The 16,928-nt window shown below is 46.4% G+C and overlaps 1 protein-coding gene across 1 annotated transcript in view; it reads right to left on the bottom strand.

The window, feature by feature from the left end:
• SELENOS (selenoprotein S) overlaps window positions 1-6,940 on the bottom strand; it is a 37,282-nt gene extending 30,342 nt beyond the window's left edge. Inside the window, exon 1 of the mRNA XM_063925658.1 lies at window positions 6,713-6,940. Within this exon, the coding sequence (XP_063781728.1) occupies window positions 6,713-6,791 (79 nt within the window). The 5' untranslated portion in view covers window positions 6,792-6,940. The remainder of the gene's footprint in view (window positions 1-6,712) is intronic.
• Window positions 6,941-16,928: the final 9,988 nt, after the last annotated feature.

Raw genomic sequence — 16,928 nt, 5'->3', positions numbered from 1 at the left:
CATTGCTGCTCAGGGCGCCCCCCCCTAGCGCCCTGCACCCTCAGTGACCGAAGTGTGAAGTGTGCCTGAGTAACAATGGCGCACAGCTGCAGTGCTGTGCGCTACCTTGTTGAAGACTGATGTCTTCTGCCGCCGATTTTCCGGACCTCTTCTTGCTTCTGGCTCTGTAAGGGGGCCGGCGGCGCGGCTCTGGGACCGAGCTCCGAGGCTGGGCCTGTGTTCGGTCCCTCTGGAGCTAATGGTGTCCAGTAGCCTAAGAAGCCCAAGCTGGCTGCAAGCAGGCAGGTTCGCTTCTTCTCCCCTTAGTCCCTCGATGCAGTGAGCCTGTTGCCAGCAGGTCTCACTGAAAATAAAAAACCTAAAACTAAACTTTCACTAAGAAGCTCGGGAGAGCCCCTAGTGTGCACCCTTCTCGGCCGGGCACAAAAATCTAACTGAGGCTTGGAGGAGGGTCATAGGGGGAGGAGCCAGTGCACACCAGGTAGTCCTAAAGCTTTACTTTTGTGCCCAGTCTCCTGCGGAGCCGCTATTCCCCATGGTCCTTACGGAGTTCCCAGCATCCACTAGGACGTCAGAGAAACTTGCTTGTTTTTTCTTGCATTCCACAGAGGTGCCAGCAAATAAGGAGCAACTTTTTCCTCCCGTAATTATCCTCAACTAGGTGATTCGTGGCGCCCTACGGGTGCTCTTCACACAGTCGTAAGGGGCTACGCCCCCTTAACCCTTGCACGCCCTTGTGGCGTGCAATATTTGTATTATATGGAGTATTACCTCCAATCATAATTGTGTGAGTGGTTAAGTATTGCACGGACAAAGGGCGTGCAATGGTTTGGTTAAGGTGTTGTAGCCCCCTGCAACGGTGTGAACAGCGCACACAGGGCCTGATGAATCACCTAGTAGGTGCTGTGGTTGGGGGAGTTGCGGGTGCGGTGGAGATGCGGATGGGGGTCCGAGGGTGCCACAGGTGGGGGAGGGGCTGGTGTGGTGGTGCCACGGGTGGGGGGGGGGGGGGGGGGGCGCGAGTGCCACGGGTTGGGGTCCGGAGAAACGGCGGGTGGGGGAGGAGCTGTTGCGGGGGTGAAGTGGGTGGGGGAGGGGCGGGGGAGGTGATGCCGCAGGTGGGGGGGCGGGGGTCCAGTGTCACGGCGGGTGGAGAAGGGGGTTGTGGGGGTGCCGCGGATGGGGCCCGGAGGTACTGCTAGTGGGGAAGGGGCGGGTAATGCCTCTCCTGCTGGAAGCAGCTAAGCTGTTGTCCTCCCTTTGGCAGTGGCTCTCCCGGAGACTCGCACAGCAGCACTATTGTTAGCGCCGGTGTCCCAAAGCGCCGCATTACAGGGCTCTGGGAGCACACAGCAGCCAAAGGGCAGAGCCTCCCATTTGATGTAACCTGTGTGGGAGGGCGTTTCTCGTCCAATCAGCTGTGGACTGGGTGAGATAGACCTGCTGCTAACCAAATGAGAGCTCCTAGCCACGCCCAGATTTCGCCACACAGTCACAGACCTGGGCTATTATATAAGAGATGTGTATGACAAAACCTCAGGCTCAATTAAATCACCCCCTATAACACACATTATTGGCCACTTTTTTTTTTGTCAGCAATCAGTCAATTAAACAATATGGTGTCAATCCAAATACCTGCGAAGGGGGAGAGTTGCTGTTGCAGCTGCGTGTAAACGCTGGCAACGGCACCGCAATTCACCCCCCTTGTGGCTCAATCTCACCCCGGACTCGTGGATATTTATGTGCATCCCTATGAGGCTGTAAACAAACACCTGCGGGTCCAGCAGTACTGTAAGTGCAGCACACAGCTGCAGTGCTGCACTTACTCGCATCCGTGAAGAACACACGGGTACCTGGACTGAGCCCTATGAACGGTTTCCAACGGCTTTGTGGAATATGTTTCAGAGGCTGACTTCTAATGGAGGTGTGAACTGGGATCTGCATATCATAATTGCCAGTTATGGGGCAGATTCAAACATATGACAGGAGCTGATCGGCTGCAGTACCATGCGTACCTCCCAACATGACCCTCTCCCAAGGCCGGCAACAGAAATCTTGGGGCCCGGTAAACCAATATCTCTGGGACCCCTGCAACCCCCTCTGCCACCCCTTTTTAAAGCAGAGGGTGGCTTTAAAAAAATTAGTGTATGTATGTATGTATGTATGTATGTACAGTTGTGCTCATAAGTTTACATATCCTAGCAGAATTTGTGATTTTCTGGGCATGTCAGAGAATATTAATGATAACTCACAAACTTTTCTTTCACTCATGGTTAGTGGTTGGGAGAATACATTTATTGTCAAACAACTGTGTTTACGATTTTTAAATCATAATGACAACAGAAACTACCCAAATGACCCTGATCAAAAGTTTACATACCCTGGAGATTTTGGCCTGATAACATGCACACACACAAGTTGACACAAACGGGTTTGAATGGCTACTAAAGGTAACCATCCTCACCAGTGATCTGTGTGCTTGTAATCAGTGTGTGTGTATAAAAGGTCAGTGAGTTTCTGGACTCCTGAAAGACCCTTGCATCTTTCATCCAGTGCTGCACTGACGTGTCTGGATTCTTAGTCATGGGGAAAGCAAAAGAATTGTCAAAGGATATGCGGGAAAAGGTAATTGAACTGTATAAAACAGGAAAGGGATATAAAAAGATATCCAAGCAATTGAGAATACCAATCAGCAGTGTTCAAACTCTAATTAAGAAGTGGAAAATGAGGGATTCTGTGGAAACCAAATCACGGTCAGGTAGACCAACAAAAATTTCAGCCACAACTGACAGGAAAATTGGTCGGGATGCAAAGAAAAATCCACAAATAACTTCAGCTGAAATACAGGACTCTCTGAAAAAAAGTGGTGTGGTTGTTTCAAGATGCACAATAAGGAGGCATTTGAAGAAAAATGGCTGCATGGTCGAGTCGCCAGAAGAAAGCCATTACTACGCAAATGCCACAAAGCATCTCGCTTACAATACTCCAAACAGCACAGAGACAAGCCTCAAAACTTCTGGAACAAAGTCATTTGGAGTGATGAGACCAAAATTGAACTTTTTGGCTACAACCATAAACGTTACATTTGGAGAGGAGTCAACAAGGCCTATGATGAAAGGTACACCATTCCTACTGTGAAACACGGAGGTGGATCGCTGATGTTTTGGGGATGTGTGAGCTACAAAGGCACTGGAAACTTGGTCAAAATTGATGGCAAGATGAATGCAGCATGTTATCAGAAAATTCTGGAGGAAAATTTGCACTCAACAGCCCGGAAGCTGCGCATTGGACGTTCCAACATAACAATGATCCAAAACACAAGGCCAAGTCGACCTGTCATTGGCTACAGCAGAATAAAGTGAAGGTTCTGGAGTGGCCATCTCAGTCTCCTGACCTCAATATCATTGAGCCACTCTGGGGAGATCTCAAACGTGCAGTTCATGCAAGACAGCCCAAGAATATACAGGAACTGGAGGCTTTTTGCCAAGAAGAATGGGCAGCTTTACCATCTCAGAAAATAAAGAACCTCATCCACAACTACCACAAAAGACTTCAAGCTGTCATTGATGTTAAAGGGGGCAATACACGGTATTAAGAACTGGGGTATGTAAACTTTTGATCAGAGTCATTTGGGTAGTTTCTGTTGTCATAATGATTTAAAAAGAGTAAACACAGTTTTAGTTTGACAATAAATGGCTTCACCCAACCACTAACCATGAGTGAAAGAAAAGTTTGTGAGTTATCATTCATATTCTCTGACAAATGGCCAGAAAATCACAAATTCTGCTAGGGTATGTAAACTTATGAGCACAACTGTATGTATGCATGCATGTATGTGTATAATATAAAATATAATATAGTATAAAATATAAATATAATATAAAATATAAATGTAATATATACACACACATACATACATACATACGTGTGATCGGAAGCCGGACATGTTCAAGTAATTAAACTGGGTTTTGTTTCATTACCATATCAATAATGATCACACGGTAACGGAAATCCTCTGTGTGAACATACAGGCAAACATACTTACCACAGCCAGGGACTTGGACAGCGGCTGCAGGCTGCTGCCGTGTGGAGCCTCTGACACAGTGTGCCCAGCGAGCAGCAGTTTTCCTGCTGGGCTGTGGCTGCCTGGCTCTTCGGCAGAGGTGGAAGGGACATACAGGGAAGGGTCGGCACCCGGCAGAGTTTCATGCGTGTCACACACACGCAGAGCATCATGCGCAATAGACAGCAGGACCGGTCAAGACCAAGTGACAGGGTAATTGGGAGGGGGAAGAGTCAGAGGAAGTTTGGGGCGGCCCAGCAATTGTTTTTTGTGGGCAGCTAGAGATAGTGTTTAAAAAGCATTATTAGGCGCTGCTGTCCATTTTTTTCTGCCCCTGATCCTCGGGGGCCCGGTACTAGTGTCCCCTTTGACCCCCCACTGTCGTCGGGCCTGCCCTCACCAGGAGGGACAGAATGCTCTACTCCTGGACTTCCCTCTTAATTTATGATTGCCAGCACCTGTGCTGAAATGCCTCTTATCCTGTAACCCAGGGCCGGCCCTAACCAATATGATGCCCTAGGCAAGATTTTGGCTGGTGCCCCCTAGCACCACCGCTGGTTCCCCCTAGCACCACCGCTGGTTCCGCCTCTGACCTTCCACCTCTTTCCCAGCACCATCACCCCTCACCCATAGCAGTCCTTATTTTGGTGTTTGTACCCCCTATATTTTAAATAGGAACAGTTTGCACATTTGGTGCACAGCCCAAAAAGGGGTGTGTTTTTGCTGGCAAGGGGCATGGCCACACAATAGTAACCCCAATTCAAATTACGCCACACAGTACTGCAACTTTATTCACATTTGATCATGCGATAGTGTCCATAATTCACATTACATTCCACAGTAGTATCACTTTACCTTATAAACGTTACTCCTCCCAGTAGAGCCCCTTATTCACATTACATCACACTGAATTGCTCCTTATTCACTTTACACCACACCCTATTGCTCTTTATTCACATTAGACGACACAGTAGTGCTCTTTCTATATGCAATGCCACATAGTAGAGCACCTTGTACACATAATGCCACACATTAGTAATGCATTTATACACATAATTCCACACCGTAATGCCCCTTACACATTTGAGACACATTATTAATGTCCTTATAAACATAATGCGCCTTACACATTATGCCAACCTTTATTAATGCCCTTTTACACATATTGTCCCTTACACATATGCCGCACATTATTAATGCCCTTATACACATAATGACACACATTGTGCCCCCTACACATTTGCTGCACAATATTAGTGCCCCTATACACATAATGACACACATAGTGCCCCTTACACATATGTTGCACGGTATTAATGCATTTTTACATGACACACGTAATGCTCCTTACACATATTCTGAACACTACTGCACAACCAACCCACTCACATGCACACAGCACTCACACTTCCACTAACACTGTGACCTCTGCCTCTGCTTGGATACAGATGTGTCCTCATAATTCTTGCCTCAATGCTAACGTTGGGCACCTTTTTTTTTATGAAAATGCATCTTATTTGCATTGCTGTGTGGCTAGGATGCACAAGCTGCTTCTGCTGATTAAAATGATATGCAGCATGCCTATATACTGTGTGAGACTGTGGCTGTATCTGCATATGAAATGCTACATACAGAATATAGGCATGCCGCATATCATTTTATTCAGCAGAAGCTGCTGATGCCCCTAGGCATATCAAATGCCCTAGGCAATTGCCTAGTTTGCCTATAGCCCAGTACTCACGGGCCGATCAAGGAGAGATGCGTGCTGAGCGAACCGCTCAGCACACATCTCTCCTGCCGCTCAGCACAGCGCGATCTGTGCTGAGCGTGCGGGGGGAGACGGGGGGGCCGCTCACTTCACCCAGCGGGTGAAGTGAGCGACCCGCTAGATTGGCCTGCATGCAGGCCAATCTAGCAGCGGCGATAGCGATGTGCGGGGCCGCGCATCGCTATCGCCGAGGGGGCTACACACGGAGCGATCCTGCCGATATTCTAAGCAATCTAGTCAGATTGCTTAGAATATCGCTCCGTGAGTACCCCCCTTAAGCCTATGGCCGGCTCTGCTGTAACCTATTCAACACAGATGCCGGCAATATTAATTAAGAGGAAAGTCCAGAAGCAGAGCATTCTGTCCCTCCTGGAGACCGTCATGTTGGGAGGTATGACCAGGTATCATTTGTAAAGAATGATAACAAGAATATCACTCACTGTTAAATCTGCCCCAATATATGGACAATGTTAGCTTCCACAGGCATGTCACAGCTGTGTCTCATCCTATTCAATTCAAAAGGATGCGCCACATACCTGGCTGTGCACTTATCCGCCATATACAGTACCTGAAAAATTACATGTTTTCCTGCGCACCTCTGGGAGGACAAGCCTGCAATGTGGCTGGAGGTGAGGCGCCATTCCGAAATGTGCACAACACATAATTTAATCATTCCCAAATCGTGGGGGGAAACCCTTGAAAACATGGGGAAAAACAAAGACACTGCAGCATAGAGCCCTGCCTGGAACAGCAATGCTAACCACTGTGCTTCTTACCAGTACTTTATAATTACAAGCTCACACTATATATCACACATATGATACAAACAGAGCCTATATGGACAGCAGCGTTTGCTTATTACAATGTGACGCATGTATCACCTGTCTCCAGCAGGAAAGTGGGCATGTCCAGCTCTAACATGTCGTTGTCCGCTGGAACCTCCCGGTCGCCGAGCTCCATGCTGACCGTGACTATGCCAGATCTACTTCGGTTCCCAAGCTGTGCTCTGTTTACTGCGCGCCAGTCAGTGACAGCCGAAAGGTGACGTGTCCTGCGGCGACGTCACATCACAGCTCATCTGCGTTCCAAGCCTCGTTGTGGGGTGGGACGGCTCTGCCCCTGATTGGCTGATATTACAACGCTAGACGCTAGATCTAAGCGGCCTAAAGGATCTATGACGTCAGGGGGAGGTGCCACGTCAACAGGGTTAGGAGCTAGGCCAGCGAGATAGCTCCTCTAGTATCCACGCGACCCACCGAGCTCGAAGCGTGGAGAGCGAAGCGAGCCCGCGAGGATACATTTCGGGTACCCTGTGCGGCCGTGGCTCCTCCCCTGGTGACGTCAGAGGTCCATTACCCAACTTGGATTTAGACCCAACCATTTTATAACTGCCTAAACTTTTGAGCTGTGAATTTGATGCATCTTTCTCTTACACTAGATGATTAGCATACCTCCCAACACGACCCTCTCCAGGAGGGGCACACTGCTCTACTTCTGGACTTTTCTCTTCATTTATGATTGCTGGCACCTGTGTTGAACAGGTTAATGGATAAGAAAGGTGTTTCAGCACAGGTGATGTTAATTATAAATTAAGAGGGAAGTCCAGGAGCAGAGCATTCTGTCCCTCCTGGAGAGGGTCATGTTGGGAGGTATGGATTAGCATAGGTTGAAAGCTGTTTAAAAACATTTGTCCATTCTAGAGTTGGATAGGTAAATGTCTTCAGATTTGTATGAACAGATGGTTTTCCAGCATGTGTAAATACTTTTGATACAAATCACTGACTTTTTCAGTGTCCTTATAGATTGCATAAATGGAAGTCAAAAAGCAGAATATGGAGGTGCCCGGCCACATCGTGATATCGGCCATGCATAGGGCCATATTCAATTAGCAGTGATAACGGACTTTTCACGTGAAAAGTCCGGTTTTCGGGTGAAAAACCGGACTTTTCGTGAAATGCAATTACAGCCTATTCAATTATCCTGGAAAATTTATCGGTGATCATGTTTTCACTAATTTCACTTCACCTTCTCTGAAGCAGGTGAAAAGTTGGGAAAAGTCACTATTTTAAGGTAAAAATGTTTGGATATGGTACAGAACTCCTGGGACACCCCCCTTTATGACTAATTAGGCACGTTGAAGTTTTTAATTATTTTTAATTGGCCAATAATGACATGTCATTTTTGGGGTGAAAAAGTAAAAAGTGATGGAAATTAGGGTTCAAGGTATGGGACAGGTATATTGGGGTGCCTAATGAGTGGGACAGGTGTTTTTTAGGCTTGCAGATGGGAGTAATCGGTCTGTTTCCACTTTTTTTTTTAAAGTACCCTAAAATGACCCAAATATATACTTATACCCATTTTCATGTACCCCAAATTTAATGAGAGCATTTATTTTGCTCAAAAAAACTTGCTTTCTATAATTTTTTTGCATTTAAAAAAATGCATATAACCGCCATTTCACACAATTTAAGTCCCCAAAAACTCTCTAATGTGATCTCTAACACACTTCTCTTCTGTTTTCCTATGTTAGTTTAGCATTTTTTGGGGTACAGGCTGATTTCCCCATTTTCATCTGCACTTTTCACTGCAAGAATTTTCATGTGAAACCCGGTCGGAACTGAATAGGTCGAAAAATGGAGCGTTTTCGCGGCAATTTTCGTCCGATTGCCGCGAAAAATTTTCGGTCGAAAATTGCCGCGAATTTGCGAAAAATTGAAAAACGGAGCGTTTTCGCGGCAATTTTCGGCCGATTGCCGCGAAAAATTTCCGGGCGAAAAATTGCAGCGAATTTGCGGATAATTGAATACCCTAGATAGTGTCATATCCCTTTGATACTGGTTAACTGGCCCAACATTGCAGCATTTATGGCCTCAAAAAAGTCTGTGATGCCTTATAAGGAGGATACTACCAAATTGATTGTAGTGTTACTCTGCATTTTTGGAAACGTGGTTGGCAGATCTATGTAGATGGTGTTCCTCCACCTACCACTTGCGCAGTCATCTTTTGGTCTCAATAACCGATCATCATAAGGCTAAAAACATTCTGACTCGTAAGGTCAAATCAGGACACCCTGCATATTAGGCGTCAACATCGGGCAGAGTATGGGTGGCTTAACTCCTTCGCTGCCGAGTCTATTGCGTCACATTTCAACATCAATATCAGTAATGCTTATCATTCGGCAGAGGCACTCTGCCTTAATTGGCCCATAATAAAGTAATTATTCAAAAATGAATATTGAAATTGAATAAAAAATAACCAGACCAGGGAATACTTTGTGGGCCTTACTTTAGCAATAATGCATGTTTCTATAACAGTGAAAAGCCGTATTTCTCTAACGTCCTAAGTGGATGCTGGGGACTCCGTAAGGACCATGGGGAATAGCGGCTCCGCAGGAGACTGGGCACATCTAAAGAAAGCTTTAGGACTATCTGGTGTGCACTGGCTCCTCCCCCTATGACCCTCCTCCAAGCCTCAGTTAGATCTCTGTGCCCGAACGAGAAGGGTGCACACTAGGGGCTCTCCTGAGCTTCTTAGTGAAAGTTTTAGTTTAGGTTTTTTATTTTCAGTGAGACCTGCTGGCAACAGGCTCACTGCATCGAGGGACTAAGGGGAGAAGAAGCGAACTCACCTGCGTGCAGAGTGGATTGGGCTTCTTAGGCTACTGGACATTAGCTCCAGAGGGACGATCACAGGCCCAGCTTGGATGGGTCCCAGAGCCGCGCCGCCGGCCCCCTTACAGAGCCAGAAGGCAGAAGAGGTCCGGAAAATCGGCGGCAGAAGACGTCCTGTCTTCAACAAGGTAGCGCACAGCACTGCAGCTGTGCGCCATTGCTCTCAGCACACTTCACACTTCGGTCACTGAGGGTGCAGGGCGCTGGGGGGGGGCGCCCTGAGACGCAATAAAAACACCTTGGCTGGCGAAAATACATCACATATAGCCCCCAGGGCTATATGGATGAATTTTAACCCCTGCCAGAATCCATAAAAAAGCAGGAGAAAAGTCCGCGAAAAAGGGGCGGAGCCTATCTCCTCAGCACACTGGCGCCATTTTCCCTCACAGCTCCGTTGGAGGGAAGCTCCCCTGGCTCTCCCCTGCAGTCACTACACTACAGAAAGGGTTAAAAAAGAGAGGGGGGCACTAATTAGGCGCAGTATTAACTATACAGCAGCTATAAGGGGAAAAACACTTATATAAGGTTATCCCTGTATATATATAGCGCTCTGGTGTGTGCTGGCAAACTCTCCCTCTGTCTCCCCAAAGGGCTAGTGGGGTCCTGTCCTCTATCAGAGCATTCCCTGTGTGTGTGCTGTATGTCGGTACTTTTGTGTCGACATGTATGAGGAGAAAAATGATGTGGAGACGGAGCAGATTGCCTGTAATAGTGATGTCACCCCCTAGGGGGTCGACACCTGAGTGGATGAACTGTTGGAAGGAATTACGTGACAGTGTCAGCTCTGTATAAAAGACAGTGGTTGACATGAGACAGCCGGCTACTCAGCTTGTGCCTGTCCAGACGTCTCATAGGCCGTCAGGGGCTCTAAAGCGCCCGTTACCTCAGATGGCAGATATAGACGCCGACACGGATACTGACTCCAGTGTCGACGGTGAAGAGACGAATGTGACTTCCAGTAGGGCCACACGTTACATGATTGAGGCAATGAAAAATGTTTTACACATTTCTGATAATACGAGTACCACCAAAAAAGGGGTATTATGTTCGTTGAGGAAAAACTGCCTGTAGTTTTCCTGAATCTGAGAAATTAAATGAGGTGTGTGATGATGCGTGGGTTTCCCCCGATAACAACTGATAATTTCTAAAATGTTATTGGCATTATATCCTTTCCCGCCAGAGGTTAGGGTGCGTTGGGAAACACCCCCTAGGGTGGATAAAGCGCTCACACGCTTGTAAGGGCTCTACCTTCGCCTGAGATGGCCGCCCTTAAGGATCCTGCTGATAGAAAGCAGGAGGGTATCCTAAAAGGTATTTACACACATACTGGTGTTATACTGCGACCAGCAATCGCCTCAGCCTGGATGTGCAGTGCTGGGTTGGCGTGGTCGGATTCCCTGACTGAAAATATTGATACCCTAGATAGGGACAGTATATTTTTGCCTATAGAGCATTTAAAAGATGCATTTCTATATATGCGTGATGCACAGCGGAATATTTGCCGACTGGCATCAAGTCTAAGCGCGTTGTCCATTTCTACCAGTAGAGGGTTATGGACACGTCAGTGGTCAGGTGATGCGTATTCCAAACGGCATTTGGAAGTATTGCTTTATTAAGGGGAGGAGTTATTTGGGGTCGGTCTTTCAGACCTGGTGGCCACGGCAACAGCTGGGAATTCCACGTTTGTACCCCAGGTCGCCTCTCAACATGAGAAGACGCCGTATTATCAGGCGCAGTCTTTTCGTGGACAAGCGGGCAAAAGGTTCCTCATTTCTGCCCCGTGACAGAGGGAGAGGAAAAAGGCTGCAGAAATCAGCCAGTTCCCAGGAACAGAAACCCTCTCCCGCCTCTGCCAAGCCCTCAGTATACGCTGGGGCTTTACAAGCAGAATCAGGCACGGTGGGGGGCCCGTCTCAATGAATTTCAGCGCGCAGTGGGCTCACTCGCAAGTAGACCCCTGGATCCTTCAGGTGATATCTCAGGGGTACAAATTAGAATTCGAGACGTCTCCCCCTCGCCGTTTCCTAAAGTCGGCTTTACCGATGTCTCCTTCTGACAGGGAGACAGTTTTGGAAGCCATTCACAAGCTGTATTCCCAGCAGGTGATAATCAAGATACCCCTCCTGCAACAGGGAACGGGGTATTATTCCACACTGTTGTGGTACCGAAGCCGGACGGCTCGGTGAGACCGATTCTAAATCTAAAATCTTTGAACACTTACATACAGAGGTTCAAATTCAAGATTGAGTCACTCAGAGCAGTGATTGCGAACCTGGAAGAAGGGGACTACATGATGTCTCGGGACATCAAGGATGCTTACCTTCATGTCAAAATTTACCCTTCTCACCAAGGGTACCTCAGGTTTATGGTACAGAACTGTCACTATCAGTTCAGACGCTGCCGTATGGATGGTCCACGGCACCCCGGGTCTTTACCAAGGTAATGGTCGAAATGATGATATTCCTTCGAAGGAAGTGAATTTTAGTTATCCCTTACTTGGACAATTCCCTGATAAGGGTAAGATCCAGGGAACAGTTGGAGGTCGGTGTAGCACTATCTCAGGTAGTGTTGCGGCAGCACAATTGGATTCTCAATATTCCAAAATCGCACCTGGTTCCGACGACGTGTCTTCTGTTCCTAGGGATGATCCTGGACACAGTCCAGAAAAAGGTGTTTCTCCCGGAGGAGAAAGCCAGGGAGTTATCCGAGCTAGTCAGGAACCTCCTAAAACCGAGCCAAGTCTCAGTGCATCAATGCACAAGGGTTCTGGGTAAAATGGTGGCTTCCTACGAAGCAATCCCATTCGGCAGATTTAATGCAAGAACTTTCCAGTGGGACCTGCTGGACAAATGGTCCGGGTCGCATCTTCAGATGCATCAGCGGATAACCCTGTCACCAAGGACAAGGGTGTCCCTCCTGTGGTGGTTGCAGAGTGCTCATCTTCTAGAGGGCCGCAGATTAGGCATTCAGGACTGGGTCCTGGTGACCACGGATGCCAGCCTGCGAGGCTGGGGAGCAGTCACACAGGGAAGGAATATCCAGGGCTTATGGTCAAGCCTGGAGACATCACTTCACATAAATATCCTGAAGCTAAGGGACATTTACAATGCTCTAAGCTTAGCAAGACCTCTGCTTCAAGGTCAGCCGGTGTTGATCCAGTCGGACAACATCACGGCAGTCACCCACGTAAACAGACAGGGTGGCACAAGAAGCAGGAGGGCAATGACAGAAGCTGCAAGGATTTTTCGCTGGGCGGAAAATCATGTGATAGCACTGTCAGCAGTATTCATTCCGGGAGTGGACAACTGGGAAGCAGACTTCCTCAGCACGACCTCCACCCGGGAGAGTGGGGACTTCACCCAGAAGTCTTCCACATGATTAAAAACTCGACAGGTATTGCGCCAGGTCCAGGGACCCTCAGGCAATAAGCTGTAGACGCTCTGGTAACACAGTGGGTGTACCAGTCAGGGTATGTGTTTCCTCCTCTCAGGGCCGGTGCAAGGTGTCTTGGCACCCTAGGCAAAACTACTGCCTGCTGCCCCCAACACCACCAATTACCCACTTTCCCAGACAGTAAGGTGAAAGTGCATGGACGGCTTCTTATATGTTTCCCAGCCGTATAACTGCATCGAGTACAACAAGAATGTCTCTCTCAGAGACATCCTTATTTGATGGGCACACTCAGATTCTGGCTCTCTACCCAGTTGTCTATCTCTTTCCATTTCATTCTGTCTCTCATACATACTGTACATACATATCCATACACTGCCTATTTCATATATACATTCATACATACACTGCCTCTCATATATACATTCATACATACACTGCCTATTTCATATATACATTCATACATACTCTGTCTCTCTCATATTCCTTCACACTATCTACTTTTTCTGTGTCTCTCATTCTCGCTCTCTTTTACACACATACTATCTCCCTTTATTTCTGCCACTCACCTCTATCTCTTATACATACATATATACATTCATACACTGCCTCTCTCATATATACCTTCATACATACAGTACACTGCCTCTTATATATACATTCATACTGTACATACACTGCCTCCCCCATATGTATGTACGTACATACACTGCCTCTCTCATATATACATTCATACATACACTGCCTCTCACATACATGCATACATTCATACACTGCCTCTCACATACATTCATACACTGCCTCTCACATACATACATACATACATACATACATACATACATACATACACTGCCTCTCATATATACATTCATACATACACTGCCTCTTATATACATACATACACACACTGCCCCTCACATACATACATACATACATACATACATACATACACTGCTTCTCACATACATACATAGCCTCTTATATATACATTCATACATAGACTGCCTCTCATATACATACATACACTGCCTCTCTCATATATACATTCATACATACACTGTCTCATATATACATTCATACATACACTGCCACTCATATACATACACTGCCTCTCTCATATATACATTCATATATACACTGTCTCTCATATACATACACTGCCCCTCTCGTATATACATTCTTAAATACACTGCCTCTCTCATTCGTATGTACGTACGTACGTACGTACGTACGTACGTACGTACGTACGTACGTACATACACTGCCTCTCATATATACATTCATAAATACACTTCCTCTCTCGTATATACATTTATACATACTCTGCCTCTCATATACATACATATATACAATGCCTCTCATATACATACATATATACACTGCCTCTTTCGTACGTACGTAGCCTCTTTCATCCATCCATCCATACACTGTCTCTCTCATATATACATTCATACATACACACACTGCCTCTCACATTATATATATATATATATACATATACACACATATACACACACCATTGCACTGCCTTGTATACTGTATACATACATATGCGGCCACTCTCATTCATACATACACACACACGGCCTCTCTCATACATACATACATACATACATACATACATACATGGCCTCTCATCATACATACATACATACATACATACATACATACATATACGGCCTCTCTCATACATCCATAAATACACGGCCTCTCATATATACACAGCCTCTCTCATACATATACATATATGGCCTCTCTCATACATGGCCTCTCATCATACATACATACATACATACATGGCCTCTCTCATACATATATATATGGCCTCTCTCATACATACACACATACATGGCCTCTCTCATACGTACACACATACATGGCCTCTCTCATACATACGTACACACACATTATATAGATATATATATAGAAAAAATCCAAGAATAACCACACAGGTGATTGTACCCAGAAATACCAGCACACAGCTTAGATGCAAAAGAAGAAGTTTTACTTGTCCAGAAAAGTCATTTAAAAAGGCAACAAGCATATAGCACACATGATGGTAGCAGCATGAATAGATCAATGAGTACTTATCATTCCGACAGCTGTTTCGACTATCTTCATCATGGGAATAGATAAAGTAACATGGTGCTGTACACTGCCATCCGCAGTGTCTGGTTCCAAAGTGACGTGTGCCTGAAAAGCTTAGCCCATGAGTGCATTAAATAGTGTGTGAAATACTTACCTGTAAGCTGTCTCACCTGTTCCCCGTCACACGTGGACATCAGCTGCGTTACATCCAAGCAGCACGGCATGCCGTGAACCGGAAGTGACGTGCAGGGGAGGGTATTAACCGCTGCACATCGTCAGTGACCAAACGATGGAGCCGGGACCTGTCCATCCTGCACGGAGACATAAGTCTCCGTAACTGTGTCCTGGTGTGAAAAATCACCCTCGGGCCGCGCGTCACTTCTAACGCGTTACCCGTGGCAACCAACAGGTCGTGCTTAAAACAGTCCGGGTAAACGAACACACCCGGAACTGAAGAAGCATCAGACCTGTTTCCGGGGACAAGGGGAGAGGCGCACAGGCAAAGAAAAACAGTGTAAGATAACATTGAACTAATAAAAATGAATAAAAATGAAAATAAATTAGATGCACACTTACATCCTGATGATGAATCTACTGATAATAAAGCATGTCTATGGCCAGTCATAAATGATTTAACAATGAATTGAACTGAATTTAAATCTGTCACTGACTACATTCTTAGTTATTATACATAAATCATGCCTTATAACAAAGCCCCAATTTATAGGCCTTTCAGTAAGTAGGTATATAAATCAACTGAAGTGTGCATATAAGCATAAACAGTTAATCTAATTAATAAACAAATAAACAAAAAATACATAGATAAGACAATGGATCCGGATGCAGATGCTTTTGTGGATTTAGATATATATATAGATATATATATAGATATAGATATAGATATATATACGGTCTCCCTCATACATACATACATACATACATATATGGCCTCTCTCATACATACATATACGGCCTCTCATACATGCATATATATATATATATACGGCCTCTCTCATTCATACATGCATGCATACATACATACATAGCCTCTCTCATACATACTTACATACATACACGGCCTCTCTCATACATAAATAGCCTCTATCATACATACATACATACATACATCCATCCATACATACATAGCCTCTATGATATCATACATACATCCATACATATATATCCATAAATCCATACCCTGCCTCTCTCATACATAAATACACTGACTGCCTCCATAGTCCATACATATATGTAGCCAGGGCAAACTGTGACCTCTACCACGTTCTCGGGGAGTGACTCCTCCAGGAAGCCACTACTCCGGAATGGATGCCGCATCAGCACAAAGGACATCTTACCGCTGGCCGGGTTGGCGTGGGGGGGGGTTACTGCTCCCTGCAGCTGCCTGCAAACGTCTATCGGCTCATGGTCCCGGCGGCCTGGTTGGCGCTGCTGCTGGCGGGGAGGCACTGCTCCCCGTTGCGGTCACCGGCTACATAACGCCGCTGGCGGTGAGGAGCGGGCACCTGCTGCCTCTGACTGCATACGCGGCGCGCTTGTCCTCAATCCCCCCCCCCTTTGAAAATATTAAGGAAAAAATGGGTTGCTGGGGGAAAAGTGGCTGCCGCCCTGCCCTGTCACCAGCATCTGGTACAGTGGATGAAAGATGTTAAAGAAACATCTTTCATTTTAATGTTGGCCTGAATAAGAGGCGCCCTCCAGCGGCTGCCGCCCTAGCCAGCTGCCTAAAGCTGCCTAGTGGTAGCGCCGGCCCTGCCTCCTCTGCCTCTCATACCCAAGGTACTGAGATTGATAAGATGGAGAGGAGTAAGCACTATATTCGTGGTTCCGGATTGGCCAAGAAGGACTTGGTAACCGGAACTTCAAGAGATGCTCACGGAGGGGGGGCGTGGAGAGAGGAGAGCAGGTTACAAGATGAAGGAGCCCAGTG

This window comes from Pseudophryne corroboree, chromosome 6 (genome assembly GCF_028390025.1).
Source record: "Pseudophryne corroboree isolate aPseCor3 chromosome 6, aPseCor3.hap2, whole genome shotgun sequence".
Lineage (NCBI taxonomy): Eukaryota > Metazoa > Chordata > Amphibia > Anura > Myobatrachidae > Pseudophryne > Pseudophryne corroboree.
This window is presented reverse-complemented; position numbering and strand designations above follow the sequence as displayed.